The 18,122-nt window shown below is 47.7% G+C and overlaps 3 protein-coding genes across 3 annotated transcripts; all 3 read right to left on the reverse strand.

The window, feature by feature from the left end:
• Window positions 1-5,387: 5,387 nt before the first annotated feature.
• On the reverse strand, window positions 5,388-6,350 carry LOC309888584 (uncharacterized protein; the record flags this gene model as incomplete). Its single annotated transcript, XM_082781000.1, has 1 exon — window positions 5,388-6,350. One exon carries the CDS (start codon window positions 6,348-6,350, stop codon window positions 5,388-5,390), a length of 963 nt encoding a protein of 320 aa, XP_082637126.1.
• A 4,468-nt stretch (window positions 6,351-10,818) lies between these two features.
• Window positions 10,819-11,118, reverse strand: LOC309888510 (uncharacterized protein; the record flags this gene model as incomplete). The annotated part of the gene is made up of 1 exon (XM_082780859.1): window positions 10,819-11,118. The coding sequence occupies one exon, from the start codon at window positions 11,116-11,118 to the stop codon at window positions 10,819-10,821; it is 300 nt and encodes a 99-aa protein (XP_082636985.1).
• Window positions 11,119-14,648: 3,530 nt separating this feature from the next.
• LOC309888642 (uncharacterized protein) lies at window positions 14,649-14,948 on the reverse strand (the record flags this gene model as incomplete). The annotated part of the gene is made up of 1 exon (XM_082781077.1): window positions 14,649-14,948. One exon carries the CDS (start codon window positions 14,946-14,948, stop codon window positions 14,649-14,651), a length of 300 nt encoding a protein of 99 aa, XP_082637203.1.
• Between the last annotated feature and the right edge of the window lie 3,174 nt (window positions 14,949-18,122).

Below are 18,122 nucleotides of genomic sequence, written 5' to 3' on the forward strand. Positions count from 1 at the left end.
TCTTGCATGCTGTGTTTTAATAAAATTCTTACTGATCCAGCCACTTGTTGAAGATGGTAGAGGCTTCTCACCATTTCTTCTGACCATTCAGCTCCAAATCTGACAACCCAGACGTTTTAGCAAAAGCAAGGCCTCCTTCTCATAAATGTTAAACTGCTTATAGGAACTCGCTAGAGGTACTTAAGTAGACCTATAGGTGGTTTAAATACATGGAGCTTTCCAAGTTGTGATGTGCCTGTGCCAGTGTTCCAGAAGAAATTCACATCCTTGTAAATTTATGTATGATTTTCATCCTATTTCTCTGTAGTTTTACAGTGAGAGTAGAAATGCTGATTGCACAGGTGCAAGACACACAGCTTATATTAGAATAGACTCATGCATAAGCTCAGAGCTGCAACAGGGATGCAATGATTCTCTTTATGTGGTCAAAGCCCCCTTAGTCAACACCTTCTAGAGAGTAGTATCCCATTGCCAGAAGAAAATGCAAAAAGGATGTGATAGATGTGGTGATACACTCCAGGTGTACCAGCTAGAAATCAGATAACCACCAGAAGTTTTGCAGTCTCAAGAACTACAGGTTTTATTTCATTTTTTCAGACAGATTGAAGCAAAACAGTGATGAAAATAACATCCCACACACCAAGAGGAAAAACTAACAGCAGGACTAATGCTTACAAAGAAAAATCACACTGATCAGTGTGTAGAAACTTCAAAGCATGTTACAGGCATTTGGTGATTAAAGGCAAGTAAAGAAAAGATCTGCAGTCTCCAAATAGAGGATGAAGAACATTTAGGGTCATATCCATATCCAAGGCAGAGTGAGCCAGGTGGGAAGCAGCAGGCAGAGCTGCAGCAGAGGAGGTGAGCACAGCCCTGCCTGCCTCATGCCCAGGGATTTAGTTGCCACAGCAGCCACCACCGCTGCCACCGCAGCAGCCTCCGTTGTTCATGGTGTAGCAGCAGGTCTGCATGGGCATGCAGCAGGTCATGGGGCAGCAGCACTGCGAGGGGTAGCAGCAGGGCGTCTTGCAGCACTTCCGACTGCTGTAGCAGCAGACAGAGTAGTTATTTCCACCACAGCATCCACAACCTCCGTAGGGCATGTTGTTGGTAGTGTAGGCAAAGCTGGAAAGCAACAGAAAGAATTTATTTTTCTCTGCCTGAATTTGACCACTGTCTATGCATATTAAACCTTGCTTATCCCCAGGTTTATCCCATACTGGATGGATGGTGTAGTCCCTTCTGTCCAGAATCCCAAGGTAGCCTGTCCCTGAGATATCCATATTCTGGCTTTGGCCAGCGGTGTAATTGGCATAGTGGCCAGCACTGGTTCCATCAGAAAGAAGCCACCCAGATGGATCTCCAAACCAATCCCTCCAAATTGGCCCCAAACAAGACAGTGTAGGAAATCATGGATGACTTCCTACAAAGTACACAGAAATACAGTAGAGTGCAAAAGAGAAGGCAAGCAGTAAACTCCAACTTACCCTGTTGACCAGTGAGGACAGGTGAGAGGAATACAAGGAGTGAATGAAGAGCTCTGTGATGGGCAGCCTTTTATATGGTTCAAAACCACCACCCCCTGGAAATGAGGCATTTTTCAGCAATTCTGACTTCACTGTTTACCACCCAGTATATGCCTCTCACGTGTCTTCCGGTACTTAATCTTTACCTCTTTCTGTTTGCTCACCACCTCAATTCTGCACCATAATTAGTTGTACATATGAACAACAGGTGCAAATTTTCTAATGAATTTACATTAATGGGAATCGGAGGTAGCTATAAGGTATTCCCATCCACTTCCTAAGGAGTGAGTGACCTTGAGACACAGAAGCACCTAACAATTTGCCCGGGGGGGGCGGGTGCTGAAGCAGTGGGAGAACTGTGTCTGGAACTAGGAAATGTCATCACTCACATGTCCCCTCTGAGCTTGGCTGTGATTCTGGGGACCAGTGGAAACTATTGGCAAATGTGAATCATTCTTTCCTGCCTCTGAGAGGTGGCTGTGCGTCCAAAGTTGACTGAAAAATTTATCTTTGTTCAGACTTGTGCTTAGGTCTCACACCATGGTGCTTTGTCCTCACACCTCCACTTTTTATTTCTTGCATAGTATTAAAGTTTTTTTTTTTCATTTTCACTCATAAAGGGCTCTGTTGAGTCTATATTAAGCAGCTTTCAAAGCCACAGTGCACACTTTTTAGCTTTCCTCTGTGTTGTTTCTGTATACTTCATTTTCTGAGATTATTTTTAAGGTCTGTGAGACTGAGATAACTTGTCTTTCATGATATTCATGCTGATTAAATTTGAGGGTGTCATACAAAGAATTTGATTCTACACCCTTGTTTGCAAATATGATATTCAACTCTCCTGTACCCCTAATGCTCACCTGGTATCACACAGGTGCTCTAGGTTCAGGCACCTGTCGGCACTTTTTCAGCGATTGCCTCTAGCTGTTATGGATGCAATGAGCTAAGGCCAAGGCTGCTGTGCATGCAGAGTTCTGCCAAATAGGAGGAGACAGATAAGATGGGCAGAATGTGGCCACAGCAAGTTTGCAGACAACAAAATTGGGGGAATTGGTGGATACACCAGAGGATCGTGCTGCCATCCAGAGGGACTTGGAAAGTCTTAAGAAATGGGCTGGCAGAAACCTCATGAAGTTCAATAAGGAGACGTGCAAAGTCCTGGCCCTGTGGAGGATCAGCTCCATCACCAGGACATGCTGGGGGCGCCTAGCTGGGAAGTGGCCTGGCAGAAAGGCCCTGGAGTGAATGCAAGCCAGCAGCATGCCCTTGGGCAAAGAATGCTGATGGTGTCCTGGGCTGTGTTAGGCCCTGCATTGCAGCAGGTCGAGGGAGGGGATCCTGCCCCTCTGCTCAGCACTGGCAAGGCTGCATCAGGAGTGCTGGGACCCCAGTCCAGGAGAGGCGTGGGGAGAGTCCCATGGAAAGGCCTGGGCCTACTGGGGAGAGTACCATGAAGGCCACCATGCTGTTGGAGGGCCTGGAGCCCCTCTCCTGGGAGGAGAGGCTGAGAGCTGGGGCTGATCAGCCTGGAGGAGAGGACACTCAGGGGGATCCCATCCATGTCCATGCAAGGGCCAGGATCCTGCCAGTGCTGCCCAAGGCCCAGACAAAAGGCCCTGGGCACAACCTGGAGCACAGGTTTTGTTTGGGCACCAAGAAACAATTCTGTACTGATTGGGGACTGAACATGGGTTGCCCAGAGAGGTTGTGGAGTCTCCTCCTTGGAGATCTTCAAAAGCTTCTGCACATAGTCCTGAGCAGCCTGCTCTGGGTGTCCCTGCTTGAGCAGGGGTTGGACCGGATGGACCCAGAGGTCTCTTCTCACATAGAAAATTCCCTGATTTTGTGATTGTGTTGGAATCAATGAAGATATTATGAAACAGGCTTGAGGATGAGGAAAAGAGCTGTGGTCACGTGCAGAGTCAGGACAGCTCCATTTGAGAAGAAGCTGCAGATAGTTTTCATATGAGAAGAGGGAATAAAAATGTAAGATTGGAGTCCCAAGATGCTGAGACAGCACCTCAATTAAAGGCTGCCGTCATGTTCAGCAGACTCTGAATGTGTGGCTGGAGTGACAGCAGGAGATCCGTGCTGGCTGGGACACGTAGTTTCTTCCCAAGCTGTGAACATGATTTTCTATGACGTTGGGTGTCCCTGCTGGAATTGTCCCCAGGGGACCATTGGTCACACAATAACAGGCAGATACCTGCCTGCAGGAGGTAATACCCCATTGTGGAAACCCTCAAACATGCCACCCGCTGAATAAATCAGTCATTGCCCTTTTTATCAGCCATTATTGCTGTCATGTTGGCCAAGACGATCCCTGTGTAGAAATGGATGTGAACCCTGTAGGACTGTTGCTAAACAGCGTTTTATACAAGTATTGAGAAGATAATGGGATTTAATGCTTATTTGGTCAGAAATATCTTCCACACTAAATCCCTGTTACATGCCATGCTATGGCTTTGTAAACTTCCACGGTGGTTACGTGAGTTTGGGAGTGGCAGCACCTTTGTGAACTGGGAGGAATCTGTGATGGCAACTTTTCCAGCATGTGCTAAAATTAATATTCACAATATGCACTTCTGATATAGTATTCTATAATATGGTATAGGATATCCTTCTGCCAGTGTATTGGAAATGATTTATCTATTAATCAAAAACTCCTGAAGACTTGAATAATCTTTTCAGGAGAGTCTAAGGTGGTAGAGCTTATTCTAATGCAAACTTGTGTATATCTTCATAGTGTATACTATGAAGGTTCGGTTGAGAGAAGCAATCAAGACAGTGCTCAAGGCATTTTTCTGAGACATGCAATTCAGAGCTGTGTCCTGAATTTTAATAGTAAAGGAAGTCCCAGCCAGGTAGAGAAGGTATTGTTGACTCATGTGTGTGCTATTTGAGGAATGGAGCTTTTAAGTTCTGTGCTAGCATTTGGGTTTCATTCCAGTGCTTGTAATCCAGGAATGCCACATAGGAAAATCTTTGCTGATATAAAATAATCCACCAATTAAAGGTGCTCTCTAAATTTTGTTTTCAAAGGTGTTAGTGGAAGAAGATGCTGTCTTCTGTTCAGTGAGTAATGAATTCCTCTCAGTACCTATTAAAATGTCCATTAAAATATCAGGAATGGGTTGCTATACATAGCTGGGGTGGTGTGTTTTCAGTGTTGGAATTATGCATACTTTATTCAGTCCTCTGAGTTTTATTTACCTTAACCACTTACTTTTACAGTCAAAATTGAGCTGAGTATCTGAGGCAGAGCTGCAGTAAGCGCAAGAAGGTATCACACTGCTCTGCTCTCTTTAGGCATGGCATAATTTATGCCAACAGGAAGCAAAGCTGAGTGGTTCTTTGTTTTTTAAAATGTTCTTCCCTTCTATGGGAGCACATTTGTAACCCTTGGGAGTCTGATGATGATGTAGAAAATGGCACCAGAACAAGGGCCCATTCTAGGCAAAGTGATGTAAGAACAACCAAACAAGGTGTTTTGCGTTTTGCTTAATGCCAAGTTTTATTGTCTACAAGTCAAGAGAGAAAATGAAGAATGATGACATTAACAGCAAAAGTATCCCATGTCCCATACACCAAGAAGAGAACTAACAGCCACAATAACTAACAACCACAATAATATGTAAGATCTCTTTGCCTTACACCGTGGGTGACATACTCAAGTGCATTGTAGATCTTCGATAATTAAAGGAAAGAAGAAAGAAGAAAACCAGAAGAAAATTGCTAGGCAGTTACTCCGTCATCATGTGAAACAAGTGAATGATGGTCAGGTTTTCATCCCCTTGTGCCTGTTCTTGTTGCATGCCAGAGATGGGAGCCAGCAGACTGCTTTTCCTACCCGGAGTTGGCTCAGCAGCACTTCTTGATTGAGGTGCAGCACTGCTGGATGGGAATGCAATACTTTCTCATGGGGGAGCAGTAATTCACGGGGCTGCAGCACACCACAACAGGCTTCTTCTTCACCACGTAGGAGCAGCAAGACAGACATCCAGAGCAGCAGCAGGGGCGGCAGCCACAGCAGCAGGTCCGCACGCATTGCTGGCCACAGCAGCAGCAGCAGGGCTTCTGGCAAGGGTCACAGCAGGACTGCTGGCAAGGGTCGCAGCAGGGCTTCTGGCAAGGGTCACAGCAGGGCTTCTGGCATGGGTCACAGCAAGACTGCTGGCAAGGATCACAGCAAGACTGCTGGCATGGGTCACAGCAGGGCTTCTGGCATGGGTCACAGCAGGACTGCTGGCATGGGTCACAGCAAGACTGCTGGCATGGGTCACAGCACGGCTTCTGGCACGGGTCACAGCAGGACTGCTGGCAAGGGTCACAGCAGGGCTTCTGGCATGGGTCACAGCAGGACTGCTGGCATGGGTCACAGCAGACAGTCTTCTGGCATGGGTCACAGCAGGACTGCTGGCATGGGTCACAGCAGGGCTTCTGGCATGGGTCACAGCAGATAGACTGCTGGCATGGGTCACAGCAGGGCTTCTGGCAAGGGTCACAGCAGATGGACTGCTGGCATGGGTCACAGCAGGGCTTCTGGCAAGGGTCACAGCAGATGGATTGCTGGCATGGGTCACAGCAGGGCTTCTGGCATGGGTCACAGCAAGACTGCTGGCATGGGTCACAGCAGGACTGCTGGCATGGGTCACAGCAAGACTGCTGGCATGGGCTGCAGCAGACAGTCTTCTGGCATGGGTCACAGCAGATGGTCTTCTGGCATGGGTCACAGCAAACGGTCTTCTGGCAGGGGCTGCAGCACACCGTTTTGCTCTTCACAACAGAGCAGCATCCAGTAGAGCAACATCCACTGTGGCACATGTTGTTTGTAGAGTAGTCCAAGCTGGAGGGAGCGAGGATCTGAAATACAGTTTACATACAGATACAATCCATCTTTACAAGTTCATAGATGTGTTTTATTTTGGCATACAAATGCTGCTGTCTAGCCCCATGGGTGATAGCCATACCACACTTCACTTCCTATTTATTTGTGTTGAGTTGCCCAAAAAAACCCTTATAGAAATTGAGCTACTTGCCACTACCCCAGCAATATTTCTGCATTTTTTGAACAATCCTAGGTGTTACCTTCCCTGTGCTGATCCATGAACATCACCTGCTGAATTCTCATCCCAAGAAGCCTGTTTTCCACTCCCAAGGCCTGAGCTCTCTTCACCAACTGTCTTTTGCACTAAGCAATAGATCAACAGACTTGGAAAGTCTGGATTTCAGACAGAGTTGTAGAGCAGATACAAAAGCACATTTACATCCATTGCTTGACCAAAGCCAAATGAGAACCGTTGTCAGCAAACAACACTAGGTAACACTTACCTTGCTAACTGAGTGGTTCAGTTGAGTGAGGAGCAAAGGGACGGGGAGACCTTTTATTTAGCTCGACATGGCCCTGACGGAAATGAGATACCCCAAAGCAATTCGTGATTTACCCACTAAGCCTATACTTATTTGTTGAATGTGCCTTCATCTATTTAGTCTTTGCCTCATTATTTTTGACCAACCCTCAATTTTGTATTATTATCAATTTGTTCAGTAAATTTTTTACAATTTTTTAATGTCAAATTAATTCTTGTGTGATGCTTATGAACTGCTTAAAACGTATGTTTCTGCTCATTTTGCATATGGTAATGCTGTTACACCAAGTGGCTAGGAGGCTAGTTCAGAGCTAGCAAGTGCTAAATTAACATACAAATCATAATTCAGATTGAGGAGCATTGGATTCCAGAGGTACGCAAAGGCCTTTTGGACGTCAGTCGCTCCTTGGTATGTCTTTTTTACATAGAATTCCAGCGTGTATGATTCCATGTCCCCGTGCTTTGTTTATGAGTGCAGAAATGGTAAGGCCTCATGGCTTTCTTTGGGGTCTCTGGTCATCAGAAGAGCAAATATGGAACAGAAAGCTCTTGACATCTCCTCTTTTGATCAAGATACGGGAAAATGCATGCCTTGGTCTTACCAATATCAGAAATTTTAGATGAAAGAACTCTGCAAATTCATCATGGAAATGTGAAATAGAGTTTGGATCAAATCAGAGTTTTACAATTCCTTTTGGACATCTTTACATAAAAGCAAAACACAAAAATTTCTTGGAAGTTTTACATGCTTAGCATATGCTTAGCATGACTTGATCTGCAAAATTCCTACTCCGTTTCTACTCCAAGTTCTAGTATGCCCTCGAGTAATGAAATATCCACCTACGGATGTTATTTTTGGAGTAGCTCTATGCTCAGTTCTCAGTCACCCATTGGCAGTCATTAGTGCTGATGTTAATGATCATGTTGCAATTATTCATTAATGATGTTAATATTTATTTTGTTTGAAAGCCTGAAGGCATCACATGATGCACTGAGCATCTTTAAGATTTCGAATCTAACTACATCTTTTGAAAAAAATGTCTCCGGTCAGAGGGAATTCACGGGACCCAGGCCCATGACTGACGTCGTTGAGTGCTTTGTTTCTGAGATCACCCTGGGGCAAATGCCTGCTCATGCCACCATGGGTCTGTGCATCTGAAGGACCCTGGACCACCCTCCCTTACAGCTCCACTGGAGATATACTGATTTCTGCCAAGATAAAGGTTAGAAAAATCAGGCTTTTTGTGTTTCCTGAAACTTCCCTGAACACAGTGAAATCCAGAATCACAGATGCTGAGATCAGAAGAGGTCATTATTAACCTTCATTTTGACCTCTGGTGGCATGAAGCACGTTTCCACTCAATTTGTGTCAGGTAGCTGCTGATTTTGTTTGGTTAGATCCCAGCTTTTAGAAAGCTACCCAGTTTTGCTTTGAAGAATTCAAAGGACCATGAAGTCACCATTTCTCTAGGCAAGCTCTTCCCAAGGTCAATGTTCTTGTCTGCTAAAATACAGGCTTAATCGCCTATTGAATTTGTCTAGCTTTACGGTAATGACCTGGTTAGGTTTGGTTGTAGCCACACATTATCATCTAATTGGTGATACAATAAAATAATGACAGGACAAGGGGGAATGTTTTTAAACTAAAAGAAGGGAGATTTAGATTAGGGATTAGGAGGAAAGTATTCACTTGGAGGGTGATGAGGCACTGGCCGCACAGAGAGGTTGTGGATGCCCCATCCCTGGAGGTGTTCAAGACCAGGTTAGATGAGGCCCTAGGTGATCTGATCTAGTGGGTGGCATCCCTGCCCATGGCAGGGGGTAGGAACTGGATGATCTTTGAGGTCCCTTCCAACCCAAGCCATTCTATAGTTGAATTCTATGATACAAATTGACAACAGCAGAGTCTGTGCATCCCAGCTGACAATCAGGAGGCTGATGGCAACCAGAGGGGATAGACAGGAGGAAATTGCTGAGAAATGAGAGGGGACCCCAATGTTAGAAATGTGTAAGACTAAGCAGTGAGATAAAAGATGTTGGTTGAAGTGAGGCAGCTTTCTACATGTCTATGTATGGATCCAGTGCAGGGCTTTATCCGTTGACCTGCTAGAATGTAAAATGCACTGTTGCTTTTAGAGCTGGATGTGCACATCAGAGATGGATAAAGCCATGTGAGACAGCCAGATTGGCTGCCTGGTGACCTGTAACCAATTTTACAAGAGGAGTTTTACAAAAAAAATTGCGATTAGATTAAAAAAAATAAGAAGAAACCTCGCTTATATTTCAGGCTGAGTAAATGAACACAGAAGCCTCAGAAAGATGCCCAGAGTAAGAAAGTGTTGTTTATTTTGTTTAGAGAATTACGAATGTGGTGAAGCAATCCTTGCCATGAACCAGCTAACACAAATTCCTCCTCATTAAACCTTAGGGGTTTGCTAATGGTTTATGCTGCTTGTGGAAATCTGCTATTATGTTATTTGACACAGTGGAGCAGAAATGTTCCTCTAAGCTACCTAAAGCATTAGGTATGGAGAACTTCTTCATTTCTGAGATTTTATGGTCTCTGATTTTTTTACAAGTATTCTAGTGAAGTAAAACTTCCATAAAGGCTTTGATCCATGCTGTTGCAGCTGGTGAATCTTTCCAGGGCTGACAAAAGCTTAATTCTTGTTTCCTTATTTCTGCAGTTTCTCATCCTGAAGCTAGTGGGAACTTCAAGCTCAAGCGCAGCAGTAAGCATACCCAGCTTGGAGGCTTCATGCCTTTTGTGGGACTAAAGGAAAGGAAATATGCTGTGATTAGTCACAGAATAGAAACTTCAAGGCCTGGGGCAGGAAAGGAAAGTGAACGTATGTATATTTAAAGGCAAAACTACTCATGTGCTCTGAAAGCTTTGTTGATCTAATGCCCAATTGGAGAGAGGTGAAAAATGAATAGGGAAAAGAGTTTTTAATGTCATTCCCGATGGTTGCATGAAAATGAACCGTCTCGTAGTGAAGGCAACAACTTAGACATGTAATTAATTGTCCTCTGTCTCCCATTTGCAACTTTTCCTCTTTAATAGGCTGTTCCTCTATAATGACGAATTTCTCCGTAACTTATAAATAACTAATTCCAATTACTTACATACCAACTGGTTATTTACTAGGGAATTCCAGTGCCCAGCTCATCCAGCCTATTTCCCATGCCTGCCCTAGGATGGATGAATCATGCTTGGGAAACCTTTGCTCATTCTACACTGTAGAAAATGTTTAATTAGGGGTGTTCCGAGGCAGGTTAATGTCCCTGCAGGATTTGCTTTGTTTTGTTTCCAGATATAGCAGCAGATCCCATCTGGAGTGAAAACATGAATGTGCAGGCAAGGCCCCCAGCTGTAACTCTTAAACCCTCATTGCATATGCTGAGCTCAGTTCAAGTAGTCAGTTTTCACAAAGAATTAAACCAATGCGTTTCTTCCAGCCCTCTGCCTGTGGTGCCTCAGGCATTTCCCTCGACTTTTGTGTTTCCTTAGCATTCCTCCTACTTAGGCTGATTTCACCAGTGATTAAAATATGGATGAAAAGCCACAAAGTAAAAGAGATGCCATAAGAAAACAGATATGATGGAATGATGACTGTAAACACCCAGAACTGTTGAAATACAACATTTATTTTCTTGCTGAAGATTGAAGGAGCAAAGCATGAAGGAAAATCCCAGCAGAAAACATTGTGATTTACATTGGCTGATAGAACTTAAACAGCTCTAGGATAGTAAAAGCAAGATATTCATCCAAAAATTTGCATGACACTCCAACTGCTTTAAAAGCATTTGATTGCAGAGAAGTGCTACGGATGGTGAGCGATGAAAACTGGAGACAAATTCAATGCCTTGAGCAAGGAGTCATCCAGTGGTTGTGGTGGTAGGCGCGTGCCCGGATCCTGGTGCTAGTACTTGGGGTACGTTGGCGGCAGCTTGCAGATGTTCTTGGTGTACTGGGGGCAGTAGGGCTGCACGGGAGGGCAGTAGCGCTGCACAGGGGGGCAGTAGGTCTGCACGGGAGGGCAGTAGCGCTGCATGGGAGGGCAGCATGGCGTCCCGCAAGGGAACTGTGGCACAGGTTCCCTCTGGAAAGTGGAATGACAGGAGGGTCCCGAGTCATGGCAGGAGGAGCGGGAGCCGTGGCAGGAGGACCCTGAGCTATGGCAGGAGGTCTCGCGGCTGTGGCAGGATCCACGGGAGCACATTTTTCCGGGGAGTCGGTAAAGCTGTCAGGAGGAAGAGATCATTCTGGTTAGAGGAGACCCAGGTGCACTTCTCACGTAGCCTCGTCCCCGCCTTTCTTTCATTATACCTTTTCCCCATCTCTCCCCTTTGACCTCTTTCTTTGTCTCCATCTTCCCAGCCCAACCTGAATGCACCCTTATCCCTGCCTCACCCTTGTGTCTTGCTCTGGCTCTTCTGGCATGGAGCTCGGTCCCACAAACTGATGCAAGGAGTCCTGCCACCCTGTCCTGAAGACCATTTCCCATCCCAGGGTGCAGGGCCACCTGCAAGGAGCTCCCTTGCCATTCCCTCACTGCCCCCTCTCCTGCCCCAGCCATCCCCATCCTCACACCTGCTTCTCCTGGAGCAGTAGTTGAGTGCAATGAGATGACACAAAGCTTTGTGCCCACACCCAGGAGGATACCATGGCCCCCAGTGCCAGCTTCTCCTCTAGCAGCAGGAGGAGTAAGGCAAAGAGGAGAACAGGTCTTACCTCTGGAGCTGCAGGGAGAAGTGTCTGGATGTGACTGTGAGCGAGTGAGGAGCCCTGGGCTGAGCCGCCTTTTATACAGCTCCCCAAGGTCACATCGGGTATGAGACACCACTGCACAAGGGCGGTGGGGTTCTTCACGCGCTCAGTGTGGCACGTGCTGGCGCTACCCTATTCTTAGTGCTTCCTCACTGACACACAGTGTTCTCTCCCATCTTTCAATGCCAGAGATTTCCCTAGGAGGACGGGGGAAGCGATCTCTTTCCCGTTTCCTGGAGACTGACACTAAGCTCATCGGTATTCCGTAGGGTGCCGAAGGGCAGCTGGGGTTGCATCAGGGGGAGAAATGTCATTATTGCTCAGAAATGCTGACTCCTGCAGCAGGCACACCGTTGTGTGCAAGAGACAGCTCAGGACGTTAATTGAGGCGTTTTTTTTTTTATGGCAAGAGGAAATGGGATTAGCAGGGCCTGGCTTGATGCTGGGCAGTCTGCTGGGATTTCCTTGGCCCTGTGCTGTGGCTAAATGGAAACTCTTTGTGATTCTCCACCTGCCCCTGAACTTGCCAGAGGATCGGGCCCCTCTTATTTCTCCTCCTCTGTCAAAGGTTTGTTAGTGCTGAAGTTCAGAGAACTTCTGCATGGTCTCTGGCCATTCAGGTTTCCTTTCCTTGATTTATTTTTTTTTTTATTTATTTTTTAATTCTGCATCTGTTCCTTATGGTTTTATTAGCTGAGCTCATGAGCTCGGAAGTGTGGAAGGCAAAGATTCTGAGCAAGGGAGATTTTCAGCTGAGCTCTGAGGAATTTTTCACCGTGTCCCCATGCGCAACACAATGGATATTAAGTCTGGATTTGTAATGCCACCTGAGTCATCCTGTCAAGTGTAAAGCCAGGAAGGTGTCAGCTCATCAGCTTTGGGAAACACTACCCCATCCGACTAACTGGCTCCATGCTCCAAGAACCTCTTCTTCAGTCTCTCCAGGACATGGATGTCCCACAGCCCAAGGAATACCTTATGCTAGAGATGATGCAGTGAATCGTACTGAGCTTTGTGCAGCAAGGGAGGATTGCGTGAATTGCTGAGGGTCGTTTGGAGACTCTGCTGTGGATCCCAAACCCCAGGAGGCTGCAAGTGCCCAGGTTCTGACCCTGTTGCTTGCCCTCTGTGTGTGCCCATCCTGCACTCAGTCTTCTCGTGGCTGGCCTCCAGGCTTCAGCCTGCAGCATCCCATTGGCATTCCCCCTCGCTCTCTCCACCTCCTCCAAAGACTTCCCTGAGTGGGATATCCTCGGTTTTCACCCACACACAAATATTTCTGAACTCTCACATTCAGGTCCTGCTGAGGGAAATATGACTGTGTGGAGCTGCCATCGATGGCGTGCCTTTCTTTGAGGGGAGTACAAGAGGAAAGGCCAACGTGGAGTGATGAAATGCAGTTTTTGAGTGATGTGGGTGTTGGTACCGGCTCGTTTGCATTCATCAGGGATTGTCTGATGGTTTCTCCATCGTGAGGGATTGCAGGGACTGCATTGGTGCCACAGTAGTGAACCTGGATCTTACGTGAGGTCGACATTCACCTGCTAGGCCATTTCTCCACACCAAAGCATACATCACTGAGCAGCCGTGATGGCACAGGGAGGAGAAGTGCATGGCATCTCTTCTTTTCTGAGGCATTAAGCTAGTTGAAGGCAGAGATGTGGGAAAGCTGTGGGGCTGAGTTTGCAGTAGCTGGCTGCATGGACTGCCTAAGGGACGGACAGCTGTGAAGTGCTTCCTGCCCTTTCAGGGAACAGCTCTGCTTGCTCGCCAAAGCCAGAGTTTGCAGGCAGTGGTGTTTGCTGTTGCTGTTTGTCTAGAGCCTGGGAGAAGGAATGTGTGTGGTGCAGCTGATGGTCTGTGTCAGGAGAGGGAGCTTTGTGCTGCTCAGCCCCTGAGATGCTGTCCTGGTTTCAGTTAGAACAGAGTTGATTTTCTTCCTAGTAGCTGGTGGTATGCTGTGTTTTGGCTTGGGATGAGAAGAGTGCTGATAACACCCCAATGTTTTAATTGTTGCAGAGCAGTGCTTATACCAAGCCAAGGACATCTCAGCTTCTTGCTCTGTCCTGCCAAAAGGCAGGCTGGGGGTGCAGTAAGAGCTGGGAGGGGACAGATCCAGGAAAGGTGACCCAAACTAGCCAAAGGGGTATTCCATACCATCTGATGTCATGCTAAACAATATATAGGGGTGGCTAGCCGGGGGAGGGGGCCGGACTGCTCAATGTTAGGCTGGGCATCGGTCAGCGGGTGGTGAGCAATTGCATTGTGCATCACTTGTTTGTACACATTATTAGTAGTAGTACTATTATCATCACTGTATTATCATTATTATTGTTATTATTATTCTCCTGTCTTATTAAACTGTCCTTATCTCAACTCACGGGCTTCACTTTCCATTTCTCTCCCCCGTCCCAGAGAGGGAGGGGAAGGGTGAGTGAACGGCTGCGTGGTGTTTAGCTGCTGGTCGGGTTAAACCACGACAGATACACATGGAGATCTGTGAGGTGAGAGCTTTTTGCTCTGATAATCTGTCTGAAATACCCATTATGTCCCCTTTTGTCCCCTTATGTCCCCAGGAATTGTACGTGCTGGACAGGGACAATGGTGCCCATGTCAAGGAGGAGAATCTTGGAGAGAAAAATCCAGAAGACCTCTAAGGCCCTGGAAAGTGAGCAAAGGAACAGAAAGAGAATGTGGGTTTCATGAATTGTAAGCTTTATTATCTTCCCCATTTAGAGGATCCTGATAGAGCAGCATGCAGCATCAAAGGCTTCCTGGTGGTAGCTGTGTCTGGCACACCTGGAAGGGCCATCTCCTGCATGATTGTAAAGAAGGACTGCTTGCAGGATGCTTCCGGGCAGAGTTCACGCGGGGTAGCGGTGAAGCACGGGACTGAATCCCCGGGACAGCCATAAGGATGGGTGCTGCATGGCCAGAGTGCAGAGGAGAAAGCAGCTGGCGTTGGGTGAGCAGATCCTGGTGCTAGTACTTGGGGTACGTTGGCGGCAGCTTGCAGATGTTCTTGGTGTACTGGGGGCAGTAGGGCTGCACGGGAGGGCAGTAGCGCTGCACAGGGGGGCAGTAGGTCTGCACGGGAGGGCAGTAGCGCTGCACGGGGGGGCAGCAGGGCGTCACACAGGGGAACTGTGGCACAGGTTCCCTCTGGAAAGTGGAATGACAGGAGGGTCCCGAGTCATGGCAGGAGGAGCGGGAGCCGTGGCAGGAGGACCCTGAGCTATGGCAGGAGGTCTCGCGGCTGTGGCAGGATCCACGGGAGCACATTTTTCCGTGGAGTCGGTAAAGCTGTCAGGAGGAAGAGATCATCCTGGTTAGAGGAGACCCAGGTGCACTTCTCACGTAGCCTCGTCCCCGCCTTTCTTTCATTATACCTTTTCCCCATCTCTCCCCTTTGACCTCTTTCTTTGTCTCCATCTTCCCAGCCCAACCTGAATGCACCCTTATCCCTGCCTCACCCTTGTGTCTTGCTCTGGCTCTTCTGGCATGGAGCTCGGTCCCACAAACTGATGCAAGGAGTCCTGCCACCCTGTCCTGAAGACCATTTCCCATCCCAGGGTGCAGGGCCACCTGCAAGGAGCTCCCTTGCCATTCCCTCACTGCCCCCTCTCCTGCCCCAGCCATCCCCATCCTCACACCTGCTTCTCCTGGAGCAGTAGTTGAGTGCAATGAGATGACACAAAGCTTTGTGCCCACACCCAGGAGGATACCATGGCCCCCAGTGCCAGCTTCTCCTCTAGCAGAAGCAGCAGCAGAAGGAGGAAGAGGATGAGGAGAAAATGTTCTTACCTCTGGAGCTGCAGGGAGAAGTGTCTGGATGTGATGGTGAGCGAGTTTAGGAGCCCTGGGCTGAGCCGCCTTTTATACAGCTCCCCAAGGTCACATCGGGTATGAGACACCACTGCACAAGGGCGGTGGGGTTCTTCACGCGCTCAGTGTGGCACGTGCTGGCGCTACCCTATTCTTAGTGCTTCCTCACTGACGCACGGTGTTCTCTCCCATCTTTCAATGCCAGAGATTTCCCTAGGAGGATGGGGGAAGCGATCTCTTTCCCGTTTCCTGGAGACCGACACTAAGCTCATCGGTATTCCGTAGGGTGCCGAAGGGCAGCTGGGGTTGCATCAGGGGGAGAAATGTCATTATTGCTCAGAAATGCTGACTCCTGCAGCAGGCACACCGTTGTGTGCAAGAGACAGCTCAGGACGTTAATTGAGGTGTTGTTTTACGGTAAGAGGAAATGGGATTAGCAGGGCCTGGTTCGATGCTGGGCAGTCTGCTGGGATTTCCTTGGCCCTTTACTATGGCTAAATGGAAACTCCTTGTGATTCTTCACGTGGCTCTGCACTTGCCAGAGGAAAGGGCCTCTCACCTTTCTCCCCACCTGTAGCAAAGTTTCCTTGTTGCTGAAGTTCAGAGAACAAATCCGTGGTCTGTGGCCATTCAGGTTTCCTATCCTTATTATTTTTTTTTTCATTACATCCGTTTCGTACACTTTTATCAGCTGAGCTCATGAGCAGGGAAGAGTGGAAGGCAATGATTCTGAGCAATGGAGATTTTCAGCTTAACTTTGAGAAATTTTTCATCCTGTCCCCGGGGGAAACATGATGGATATTAAGGCTGGATTTTAGTCCCACTTGAGTCATCCTGTCAAGTGTAAAGCCAGGAAGGTGTCAGCTAATCCCCCTTGGAAAACATGAGTCATCCAACTATCTGGCTCTCTGGTCCCAGAACCTCTTCTCCCATCTCTCCAGAACCCGGGTGTTCCACAGCCCAAGGAATACCTTAGGCTAAAGGCAATGAAGTGACTTGTAGTGAACTTTCTGCAGCAAGGAAGGATGGTGTGAATTGCTGACGGACATTCATTGACTCTGGTGTGGATCCCAAACTCCAGGAGGCTTCAAGTGCCCAGGTTCTGACCCTGGTGCTTGCTCTCTGTGGGTGTCCATTTTGTGCTCAGTCTTCTCCTGGCTGGCCTGCAGGCTTCATCCTGCAGCGTCTCATTGGCGTTCTCCATTGCTCTCTCCGCCTCCATCCAAAGACTTTCCTGTGTGGGGCATCCTCGTTTTACACCCTCTCACTGATGTTTCTGAGCTCTCACATTCAGGTCCCGCTAAGGGAAATATGACTGTGTGGAGCTGCCATCAATGGCGTGCCTTTCTTTGAGGGGAGTACAAGAGGAAAGGCCAAAGCAGGCCTCGATTGCATTCATCAGGGATTGTCTGATGGTTTCTCCATCGTAAGGGATTACAGGGACTGCATTGGTGTCACAGTAGTGAACCTGGATCTTATGTGAGGTCAACATTCACATGCTAGGCCATTTCTCAACTCCAAAGCATATGCCAGTGACCAGTAGAAGTGGCATAGTGGAGAGAAGTGTATGGCTTCTCTTTTTTCTCCGAGGCATTAATATATATGAAGTCAGTGATGTGGCAAATCTGTGCGGCTGAAGTTGGAGTAGCTTGGTGCATGGACTGCCTAAGGGACAGACAGCTGTGAACTCCTTCCTGCCCTTCCAGGGAATGGCTCTGATTGTGCCCCAAAGTCAGAGGTTGCAGGCAGTGGTCTTTGCTGTTGATTTTTTTTTCCAGAGCCTGGGAGTAGGAATGTGTGTGGGACAGCTGATGGTCTGAGTCAGGAGAAGGATCTTTGTGGTGCTCAGCCACTGAGATGTACTTAGATTTATTTTTTAAGCGGAGAGCTTTTTCCTCCACTAATGAGTCTCTTTAGTTCCCTGATATTCTTGGGAATAGTTGCTGCTGGACAGGGACAATGGTGCCCATGTCAAGGAGAAGAACATTGGAGAGAAAAATCCAGAAGACCTCCAAGGCCCTGAAAAGTGAGCAAAGAAATGCAAAGGGAATGTGGGTTTCATGAATTGTAAGTTTTATTGTTTCCCCAGCTAAAGGAGCAGGAAAATGCAGTGCGCGGCATGAAAGGTTTCCCGTTGGTAACTGTGCCTGGCACACCTGGAAGGGCCATCTCCTGCATTGTTGGATAGAAGGACTGCTTGCAGGATGCTTCAGGGTAGAGTTCATGTGGGGTAGCAGTGAGGCACGGGGCAGAGTCCCCAGGACAGCCGTAAGGATGGGCTCTGCATGGCCTAGGGCGTGCAGGATGAGGCAGCTGGCATTGGAGTAGCTCACTGCATGGACTGCCTAAGGGATGGACAGCTTTGAACTCCTTCCTGCCCTTTCAGGGAACAGCTCTGCTTGTGCCCCAAAGCCAGAGTTTGCAGTCAGTGGTGTTTGCTGTAGTTTTTTTCCAGAGCATGGGACAAAGGTGTGTGGGGCAGCTAATGATCTGTGTCAAGAGAGGGAGCTTTGTGCTGCTCAGACCCCGAAATGCACATGGAGACTTGTGAGCTAAGAGCTTTTTCCTCTACCAATGAGCCTCTTTTATTCCCTGATGTCCCTGGGAATAGTTGCTGCTAGATAGGGAAAA

This window comes from Aythya marila (assembly GCF_965140915.1).
Source record: "Aythya marila genome assembly, chromosome: 29".
Taxonomy (NCBI): Eukaryota; Metazoa; Chordata; class Aves; order Anseriformes; family Anatidae; genus Aythya; species Aythya marila.